Here is an 11,082-nt window from a genome sequence, read left to right as displayed (position 1 = left end):
CAGCCTGGTGACAGACCCTCTTGTGGGTCTTTAAAGATTAGTGCGAGTAACGTCCTACTCCAGAGCAGATGTATGTAGCAAAAGCACTCTCCAACTTGTATTTGGCATGTAATGTCTTGAAAAGGAGCAATTTGACATACAGATTATGTTTTAAGTTCCCATTTAATAAAAAAAGTTATATGCTAATATCTTCAGGTGGGAAAAGGAAACTTGTCATTAGTGTTGTGGGACATGTAGCAACCTTGTATTAAAGACAAAACGAGGGAACATCTGGGCTGCTAAGCAGGGAGTGGTAGGAGATGCTTGGTGGTCTTTGGACAGATAGAAATCTCTTAAACTGTGCTTTAGTCATGGAGCTGAGCCAGTCTAAGCCCTGGCTGCCACCCAAAGGAGGACACCTAGTTTACTTCTACCTCCCACACTTCACCAGGCTTCACGTGTTTGTGTTCTCTTTTGTACTAACACTTGCACTCATCTGATCTGTCAGCAAACCTATTCAGGGACACAGACAGAAAAGTCTTTTTGTTTTGTAGGGTTAGCTTTCAGCTGGCTTAACTCCCTGAACCTTCGTTCTGTACAGCTCCAGTACTGGAATAAGGAGAGCCCTTCCTGTTGCTGCTGTAGGATCAGCTTAGCTGGATTGCTGAACAACACTTAACATTGCATGACTGATTTTATAGACCCAGAAACAAAAGCTGTGCGCTTCTGCGACATTGTACCTGAGCCATATAGTCTTGCTGAAAAGTAAGAAAGCTTAATGGTGCAGGCCTGGTAACGTGAACTCGGCTGTATCGATTCTGGGACCTAAATCAGCATCTCTGTGCAGTGTTGAATTGTGCTGTATCAACAGAAGTTTGAGTCTGTGCCAGTGCAGTGATTTCTGTGCCGTGCTGCATTTCACTCGGTAGGTGTGCACTTAGTATATGCAAAACCCTTCTATTAAAGGGAATGTTGAAAACCCTGCTCAGAGGAAGAGCCCAGGTGTTCCCAAAAAAGGAGACACCCTTCCTTGTTAAGAGTATACTAAAATGTTTTCCTGAATGGAGCTGGTTTGGGAATAAATTGAACTTTCTTCTGCAGACTCTGTTCCTGGTGTAAGCCATGAGAGGGAGGTGGGCTGAGGCTTTGGCCTCGTGCTGGCAGGAACAGGTCCTCTCTAGGTCAGTTTGTGAAAGCAGGTGGTGTAGGAGGGGAAGGGAAAACTCTTGGTTTTGCTCTTGGAGCGACAGCATTGTTACTGCAGGTGAAGGGCTTTACTGGAAAAGAACAGAATGAAGTGAAAAATACTTTTTTTAATTTCATTTTTCAAAGTGTCTAGCATGCTGCTTTTGATCATCTTCTGACCAAACTGTTTTCAGCCAGACTTCTATTATCTAGTTTTTGGGAAACCTGTGAGATTTTTACAGAATAGATTAGGCTCATAAGCACCTAGGCGGTGTTTATACAGCTCAATCCAATTATCTGACTCTTTGGTTGTTTCATCATCTCATCTGCAAGTTGTGGAGTCAGCCTCCTGGATGAGCTCCACCTGCTGTACCAACACAAACCACTGACAAGTGTGCTTTTTAGTTGAAAAGCATACTTAAGATGAAAAAGTCATTGGAAATAAAGTAGGCTTCAGCACTTGAGGCTTGAGCTTGTTTTGGGTTTTTTTGCCTTTGGGACTCTTTCCTTGCCAGTAGAGATAAAAACAGTTGAAGAGTATTAGGGACAATTTTCAGCTGGCATGTTCAGTTCCTTTTCCAAACGCAGCTAACAATGCTGTGAAGGTCCTGGCAGAAGGCCTCAGAATATTTGGGCTGCATGCAACTTGGTCAAGTCTCTGACAGTCCTCTTTGGTTTCTTAACTATTCTCTGTGCAGTGGACATGAAAGTTGGGTACAGTCTAGCAATTGCTACTTTGTAAGAAGAACTGATTGGCAAAAGGTTAAAACTCTCCTCCTCTTCATTCAGTCGTAGGAAAACTGAATACACCAAATACCATGTCTGGTTGCACCCAGGAGAACAAATAGGTCAGAGCATCTGAGAATTGGATCCTCTGTTAGCCAGCAGTTAGAGATGTGTATGTCTTTCCTTGCTTGTTGAATTGCTCCACAGAAATCCACAGCCATTCAACTGGTCTGACTTGCCCTTTTGCAGTCACTGTACCATCTTAGGTAGTGCGGCCTGCCTATCTTAAGTGCCTTAAGTTTGAAGATCTTGCTGAATTTTGCTCAGAACGTTTGGCTTTTTTTTTTTTTTTTTTTTAAATAACTGTAAAAACAGCTTTATACCACCTGCCTCCTTTTCAAGACTACCTTGCAAAATGTTTCTGAAGTTTGCCATCTGGTATTGACCACCTGTACTGGGAAGTCAGCAAAAATGCAATCCACAACTTGTTTTCCTGTAAAAATGTGACTCTTTTCAAGGTATGCCAAAGAAGTGGTGTACAGCCTCTGTAGTGACATGTGAGTCAAAAATAAAAGAAAAAAAATGAAAGAATTCTTGTGTTTCTGTGCTAGTTGTCCATATTTTCTGAAAAGAGGTAAAATTTTATCTAGCAACTATGTCGGTAATGATACTAAACTAGAATTCTTCTTTTTGACCCTGTTGTTACTTAACTTTCCTTCTTTGTCACTAGTTTGTATTTCAGGGGGTCCCCATGTGTTTTCAGCACTGCAGCTCAGCAGAGAAGTACAGGAGATGAGTGTGGCCCAGAAGATCCCCGTGATGAGCCCAAGCATCCCCTTTCTGATTGTGCCTTAGAGCACAAAGCCATCAAATTGGAAGAACAAGTCCGTGATTTAACTGTGAGTATGCTGCTGGTGGCATCGTGGTGTCTTTTGTTCAGTCCCCTTGACTTGTTCTGTCTTTCAGCCCTAGCTTTTTCCGTAAGCCCGGTACCATGCACACAACACTGCTGTGCTATGGCAACCTTCAGAGCAGCTGTGCTCTAAGTGTGAGAGGGTGCACAGTGAAAGTGCAGTCTGCCTTCCCCAGAAATGCCATCTGTCAGTAGTACCTAAGAGCAAGAAGATACTGACAGTATGATCCTAGGAGGCAAAACAAAACTGTATGTTAGAGATGCTCTGGTCAATTCTTTCACGGCATTGTACAGAGGGAATGGCAGTAGCTTCATCTTGATTAGCATCACATACTGTGTAGCACCAGATCCAGATTGTCCGAGAAGGAAAGTCCTCTTTAGTTACAGTGGTGTGGTGGAAATGGTGGGGATCACATTATAGGGACTTTGAAGAACAGATGTGACTAAGGAGAGGGTTAAATACCGCAGCACTGGGCAGGCAATTCTGGAAATCATTGCCCTGAGAGTACTACTGCACCAAGCGATAAATCAGCTGGTTGCAGATCTGTTGCTGAGACCGCCAACTTGCCTGCTAGAGAAAGGAGTGTTTCAATAGTCGCAGTGAGTCATGCAAGAAGCAGCAGCCTGACAATGCGGTGTTCAATTGAGCTGCACCCTGAATGCTTCTGGCCTTCGCTTGGGTCTTTTGAGGGAGTTGCAGTTGTGCTGATTAATCGGTAGGAGAGGGACTTGGGTTTGCATGTAATGAAAACACAGGAGCCCAGCACAACCTTCTGACATGAAGTGGACTCTCTTTAAAGTGTTTCTAAGGGATTGCCAACTTGTCAGGAAATGGGATTTACCTCCTTGTTTGATGTTTCCCCTTGCTAATGTGGTTACAGGAGCGATACCGGAAAGCTTTGGCAGATTCTGAGAATGTCCGGAGAAGAACGCAGAAGTTTGTGGAAGATGCCAAGCTCTTTGGTAAGCAAAGTGAGGCAGAGCTGTGTTTACTGCAGTGGCCTGCCTGCCTGAGCATAAAACACTGATCAACAGCTTTTCTCTCCCCTCATCCTGCCCATTTTCATTGTAAAGTCTGGCATGATGTTTGGCCTGGACTGTTGGTGTCTGGGCTTACTTGCTATTTTTTTTCTATGTCCAGCTGTGTCCTATCAGGTTTATCCGAGTGACTGTTTTGTGATCTTTTTCTAATAAAATAGGCCTGGTGCAGTTGAGCATAGTTCTAGTGACTTGGCTGAAATTACAAGTTCTTTTGTATGCTGAGAACTGGCTCTGGCAGGGCTGTATTTCATACACTTAGCTGTGTCATCAGGTTGTGATTTCCTTTACTGTATTAACAGCCTCTTCTCTTATGCTCTAGCTTTTAGGAGGTAGATCCTGCCTGGGACAAAGGTTGACAGTTCCTATATCAGACGTTCTTTAAAACTTCTGTAATAAATACTTTAGCATCAGTGAAGTGAGCTGGATTTGTAGCTTTGGCAATGGAGGCGGGTGAAGAAACTGCTCTTTAATCATTGCACTCTGCTAGCACTATCTCTGAGAATGAGAAAATATTATTCTCCACAACGCATGAAGCTCGGAAGGTTTTTTGTTAGTTAGTTCCAGTAGCTTTGAAATCAGAGCTGCTATATTTTTCTTACAGTTCTACCCATTGTGCTGTAAAATGGCTGTTGAGTTCTAGCATAATCAGCACCATTGGTTCTGAGAGGGTTTTTTTGAGCTCTTTGAATTTTATATGTAGTATGCTTCAGATTCGAAAAAAAATGAAGCATGGGGATCTGTAGAGCATTAAAACAGACTCTGGTTGCAAGAGGAAAACCTGAAATGAGGTTTTAGCGAGGTGGGTGTTGGTCTCTTCTCCCAAGTAACAAGCAACAGGACGAGAGGAAACTAGATCAAGTTGTGCCAGGGGAGGTTTAGGTTGGACATTAGGAAAAATGTATTCACCAAAAGAGTTATCAGGCACTGGAACGGGCTGCCCAGGGAAGTGGTTGAGTCCCCATTGCTGGAGGTATTTAGAAGATGGGTAGATGTGGCACTTAGGGACATGGTTTAGTGGTGGCTTGGCAGTGCTAGGTTTATGGTTGGAGTCAATGGTCTTAAAGGTTTTGCCAACCTAAATAATTCTATGAAATGGTTGGTAATTAGTCTGCTTCTGTCTGCTCCTTTGTTGCTTCTTCTTCATGCTGCTTTGTTGTGCATGTTTAAACATGTATGTACAGGTATAGACAGCACCGAACTATTGTTTTTCTTCCTCTGTTTTCCTAATGTGTCTTTCCAGTAAGTTAGTTATGGCATGTATGTAACTGAGGGAGACTGGTTTTCCTGAAATTTCTGCACTGTGTAACACACCACTTTCAGAAATGTATCTGATCTAAACCCATTTTTCTGATGAAAAAGACTGCATGACTTTTAATGACCAACCCAAGGACCATTTCGTCCAGTCTTTCCACAATTATTTTAACTTATGAATAAAATTGTGGGTGTACTTTTGAATGGTAATTTATTATTTTTAATTCCCCTCATTGCCTTTTTTTCCCCGTGTGCATGGGCATTTGTGTGAGTTGCTTGGCAAAACATTTATGTCTGTGGGACCATATGAGAGGGTGTGGAAGTGTCCTAAATGACACGTCTTAGTTGCAAGAACTTTTTGGAGTCTTTAGATTGCTACCCATGTAATGATGAAGCTTTGGCTACAGGGTACAGAAGACACTGTCTGCTCTCACTCAAGTAACGGTTCATATTAATTAGCAGCTTTAAAGGTGCTTTCAAACTGCCATTACTTTGTGCCTGTCATTGGTGCTGTAACTCTGTATGTTCTGTAAACTGCCCTTCATTTACTTCTTGCTTCTCTGTGCCTGTAGGGATCCAGAGTTTCTGCAGGGACCTTGTGGAGGTAGCAGATATCTTGGAGAAGACTGCCGAGAGTGCTGCAGAAGAGGCGGAGCCTAGTAATCCAAATCCAACCCTGAAGAAAATCTATGAAGGCCTCTCTCTCATAGAGGCCAAATTGCAAAGTGTATTTGCCAAACATGGCCTGCAGAAGATGAACCCTGTTGGGGGCAAATATGATCCATATGACCATGAAATAGTCTGCCATGTACCAGCCGAGGGAATGCAGCCAGGCACGATAGCCCTGGTGACTCAGGATGGCTATAAACTCCATGGTCGCACTATCAGACACGCGCTTGTCGGCGTGGCAGTAGAGTCACAGGAATGACGTGGGCTTTACCCACCGGCCTCTGGGACCTTACTGAGCTGAGGACCCCTCAGCACTCGGTCACAACTGCAGCTGCATGTATTTACTTATTTATTAAGCTAGGTTTGTATTGTATGTTGGCTTCTTTATAATGTGTGCAGTCATTTTGCCATTAATTCTAAGGTACTTGTATATTTAATAATCCTTTTTGGAGTGCGTGGAGTAGTACTAGGAGTCCTGCTATTTGTCAGAAACGTGGCACTGTAGCCCCTTTCTCCATTGCTCATTTCTCCATTAAGTCTTGTATGGGGAAGAGGGGAGATACAGAAGGAAAAGGGAAATCCTCTGAGAGCTAAGGAATCTTGTCTCCTGGTTCCATCTCTGAGACAGACTCCTTCAGTGGCCTTCAGGAAAGTAACTTCTCTGCCTCAGTTTCCGTATCTGTACTAAGGCAGTATAATAATACTTATTGACCTACCTCACAGGGATGTGGTGAGGCTTTTTCTTTGCAAAGCACTCAGAAGAGGAAAAGCCCAAAGGGCCGAGTATTATTATCAGGCTGGTTTTGGTGTCTTCCCTTGTCCTCAGACCCCTCAGGTGGGGATGAAGATGATCACTTGAAATGACATTTAGGGGCAGCTTTTTCTCATGTCACTTCAGGAAAACAATCCTGAATTAATGAAATCTCTGTCTTACTACAGTTGAATAGGAATGAGGTTTTAAAGAGAATTCAGTTGTTAGGTCAGACTTAAACGAGTTAATATTTGTTCTCCAGGTAAAACTTCAGCTTGCCCTCTTGTTCCTAAAGGTAAAACAGGGAGTAGCAGTTCTTGGAGCTAGAAAAATGTTCTCAAATCTCTCTTTCTCCAGCCAAAAGGTGTATTTTAGAGGAGAGTAATCTCTCTTCCCTGTTGCATATTTGTGCAGCTTGCAAGCATGATAAACTCTTTGTTGCAGCTGCTGGCAAAATGAAGATGTGCCCTTAAGCAGTAAATCTGGACTGGTTTATTTTCTCAGCTCTCCAATAATGGTACTCGGATAACACTAACTTCCAGTTCACATTCAGATTCTACTTTTGCGTGGTCATAGTAAATATCAAACCTTTGGGGTTTTGACGCAAGGCAAAAAATCTTTTCTACTAAAAGTCTCAAGTGCCCTTGAACCAATTTTAGCAGCAGTGACAAGAAAGCAACAGAAGCAGAAGGCTGAGGAAGTGAAAGCTGACCTCAAGCCGTCCTCTTAGTTGGAGGCATGTTGTTGTCACAGCATGGCATATGTATTTCCCAGCGGTCCTTTTGCCTGGGAGTCCATTTATCTCAGCTGAAAGGATGCCGTCACTGAGTAAGATCAGAATTTAACCCTTTACAGCAGCAAGCAGTATAATGACAGAAGAGTTATATGGTCTATACTACATGAAAGAAGGCAGGAATAATTGTTTTCAGGTTGTTTCTTACCGATTCGTTAATTCCTGCCTTTTTACTTTCTGGAAATGGATCCGTGGCCTGACAGTTATTTGAGATGCACTTCCAAAAACTCTTTACTTATGGTGGATGCCATCACTGGTTTGGAAGAAAGCTTATTCTTCTCCCATTCCTTTGCAGGCTTCAGTTGCATAATCCTTTTGTGGTGGACTTCAAGATTACCGCAGCCTTCAATTAGCAGCTATCGACAGTCTTTCATCTGGGGAGACTATGTGCAGCTAGTCGGTTGTCATTCCAGAAATTTAAGGAAGATGTGCATTTCTAATACGCTCCACGCAAGCTGCTTTAGTGACAGCTGTATGTGGGTGACTCTAGTGGATACTTTTGGAAGCACGGTTTTCTGCCTCTGCGTAGTTAGGTCTTCAGGCAGGTCCTTGAGATTTCAACCCTGAAGCAGTGCGTCATGGCAGCATTAGATCACTTTGGACAAACCTCTTGTTCAGTGCTCTTGTTTTATCATGCTGTTGGAAATTTCAGAGATACACAGGGGTTCCTGTTCATTGTTTTGCTGGTCTACACGCTGACTGGGTCACCAGGTTATGCTGTCACTCAAGACAAAGAACAGGTAAAATACAAAACGTGGCAATGCAAGTCTTGCTGTTCTGCCTCAAGACTGTCTGCAGCCTGTTCAGAGGAAACTGTGTCTTCAGCTGGAAGGAGCAATTGGGTTCTCTGCTGCCTCTTCAGCCCTGGCTATATCAGCTGAGTCTTTTTGCAATATGAGGGGAGAGCTGATTATGGAAACTAACTTTGAATGTGAAACTTTATTTATAAGGAACTAAACAAAAGCAAAGGCATTTTACACAACAGGTAGTTTTCTGTCATAAGAACGGCTGCAGCTTAACTGAGCCAGATTGAAAAGTAGCATGTGACCATAAGAGATGGGATCCAAACCTTCCTTAAACGGACCCACGGAGGCACTTGACTGTGAAAGTGTGCTACAGCCACTCGGTCCACCTTTGGGCTGTTTGCCAAGCCTGCCTGTCTTCTCAGCTAGTATGTGCCCATTTTTGCCTTAAAGAAATACCCTAAAATGCACTCCAGACCTTCTGTCTGTAATAAGAGGTTATTGATTCAGCTTGTGTATCAGGGATCCGCTTTCACTGAGGCACTGTTGTGTGGCTAGAGCACAAATCTGAGGGATCCAGTGCCTGTGCAGTCTTTCTCACCCTCCCACAGGCCCCGTTTAAGCTTGGGCAAGCTATTTTCCCTGTTCGTGCCCCAGTTTTTTCAATCTATGAAACTAATACAGGATCTTATCGGGCTTTTATGACAATTACTGTAAGATGTGCCCATTGCTTAGAGACTCTTTTACAGAAGTTACCAAAGAGATAAATACTGTAGCTGTTGTTTGTCCTAGTTTCTGCTTCCTTTGAATGGTGAAGATGAAATAACCAAACCTGGATTCCATCACAGAATCCAGATTTCCTGGGCAAAATTTGATTCTCTTGCCTTTCAAGCACACTTAATTATCTCTTTTATCGTGGATGAGACGGTGTAAGGGTGAATTGAATTTATCCTTTGTGATTCTTGCTCCCTTGTCTGCCCTGTTTGTGTAAAGTTTGCACACTCAGCACGGTGGGGCAGAGCCCCTGTTGGGGCGGTTCTGTTGCACTCTGCAGAGTTCCATCAGAGAGGAGACGGACCCATGAGCTTTTTCTCTCCAGTCACTTTATTCAATGACTATTTAATAAAACACAGGAGTACGTTAGCAGGGGCAGAATAGCAGAGGAGAGGCAGTGTCACATACCTCTTAGTCACTTCCACTCTGTTTGCCCAGCCACGAACTGAGGAGTTCGAGCTGGGAATGCAGACATCTAGGTAGGACGTGCCTGTGACGGTGATGTGTGGACCTGCATTTCTGCTCTTGAGAAGTAGGCAGCCCCTCTGAACATGGGCATTTGCCGCCTTCTGTGACCTTGCCGTACCCCTCAGTGGGACATGTCTGAGTTGAACTCCTGGATGAGTCTCCAGTGGCACCGTCTCATGAGCATGGCAGCGTTTTAGCTCTGAGCAGGAGCAGTGCAGAATGTGAATGTCGCTTTGTGAACCTTAAATTCTCAGTGCTTCATCAGCAGAGCTTCTGTTGAAAGAGACAGCTGTGATAAATCAATAGCTATTAGCAGTCCTTTAATTTTTAAACAAATGTATTTAAGTATTATATATGAATATTGTAGTATTTTTTTTATTTTAAAACTTGAGATGTTTTGATATTACTTGCAAAGTCAAATGAACAAAGCGTTGCTGATCTCCAAAAATCAAAGTCCATTTAGTTGGTGGGAAGCCTGTATATGTTGTATTTTTTTGTGTTTCTGTGCTCTTTGTTTACCCAAAGGTTCTGGCTGTATGAAAAACAAAGACTGAAGCACGGGAGTGGTGCAAGTAATTGACAACGACATTTGAGTTAATGTTGGAAAGGGCTGATTTCCTTTAGATGTCCAGATACTGTCCATTTGCTAATTAAAAAAATAGAATTGCAGTTGCTTCTTTTTCCTTTTTTCCCCGCCCCAAACTGCTTCTCATTCCGAGCCGCTTTAATCAGGTGGGACTGCGGATTGAAAGGTTTCTCGCTATTCCCGATGCAATTGTCTAAAATAAGGGCTGTAGCCCATGGCGTTGGAGAACTTTGTTGAACATGTTGTTACCAGTCCTTCGGGTGGACTCCAAGAAACGCACGCGTGCGTGTGTGCCACCTTTCCTCCCGCAGGTGAGTTGTCGCTGGGGGGTTCTGCACTGATAAACTGCCTGGGTGTGTCGTTCTCTGGTACTGCTGTAATAAGAGGTTGCGAGTCCTTGTAAGTCCACGCGTGGACCATCACGTCAAGAAGTGCTGTCTGCCAGCATTAGGTGGTGGTTCGTTCTGCAGAACTCTGCTAACAGTTGGACTCTTGACATCTGGTTTTATTTTTGCCATTCTGTTCTCTCGCAGCTTCGCTTTGCTGCATTTTCCCCCCTTTTTTCTTCCCCTTTTGCGCGCAGTGTGTTGCAGCAGGCGTACTGTATGGCAGCTCGATGAAGGATGGCTCAAGATGTATTAACACTTGTGGTATCCATGGGCAGGTTATGGTTTCAGGGACTTGCTGGAGGGAGGAACAGGCTTTCTTGGTAAGGGGGTGATTGTAACAGATCACATTTTCCTTTCGTGCGTCTTCTGCAAAAATAGCCGGGCCTCCATTCCTGGTTTTGCCAATCTCCTAACACTTGGTGCCGTGTTGGTGGGCCTTGCTTGCCTCATTCTCCTGAAGCTCTGAATGCCCCTGGGCACTTCTCGCTAGAAAAAAACCTTTGCAAAAGACCATTTACAAATGGTCTTTATGGGGTGAGATCTATTTTTCTGTGCTAAAGATCTGCCAGCAAAATGCCCTTGTGATTGCAGAGCTCATGTCCCATTACAGGGGCCCTTCCTCATTCTGCCTAAAATGTGTGGGCATTGCTCGGTGTTCTCTAACCAGACTAGACCAGGAGATCCTGCTGCTCTGTTAGTAATTTCTGTCTCTGCTGTTTTTTCTCTGCAGCAACAGTGAGAGTTGGGAGTTTTCAAAGCACAGCCACCTCCATCTGCAGAAAAGCATCGGAGCTTGCGAGCAAGGGGAAGAGCG

General features: G+C 43.7%; 1 protein-coding gene across 1 annotated transcript in view; it reads left to right on the top strand.

Moving 5' to 3' along the window:
* The first annotated feature begins 664 nt into the window (after window positions 1-664).
* Window positions 665-11,082, top strand: part of GRPEL2 (GrpE like 2, mitochondrial) — an 11,590-nt gene continuing 1,172 nt past the window's right edge. The window contains exons 1-4 of the mRNA XM_009647049.2: window positions 665-744; window positions 2,621-2,789; window positions 3,685-3,766; window positions 5,668-11,082. The exon at window positions 5,668-11,082 is cut by the window's right edge and continues 1,172 nt beyond it. Coding sequence (XP_009645344.1) covers window positions 665-744; window positions 2,621-2,789; window positions 3,685-3,766; window positions 5,668-6,023 — 687 coding nt within the window. The 3' untranslated portion in view covers window positions 6,024-11,082. The remainder of the gene's footprint in view (window positions 745-2,620; window positions 2,790-3,684; window positions 3,767-5,667) is intronic.

This window comes from Egretta garzetta, unplaced genomic scaffold, assembly GCF_000687185.1.
Source record: "Egretta garzetta isolate BGI_Z169 unplaced genomic scaffold, ASM68718v1 scaffold209, whole genome shotgun sequence".
Lineage (NCBI taxonomy): Eukaryota > Metazoa > Chordata > Aves > Pelecaniformes > Ardeidae > Egretta > Egretta garzetta.
The sequence above is the reverse complement of the archived record's forward strand: the minus strand, read 5'-3'. Positions and strand labels throughout refer to the sequence as shown.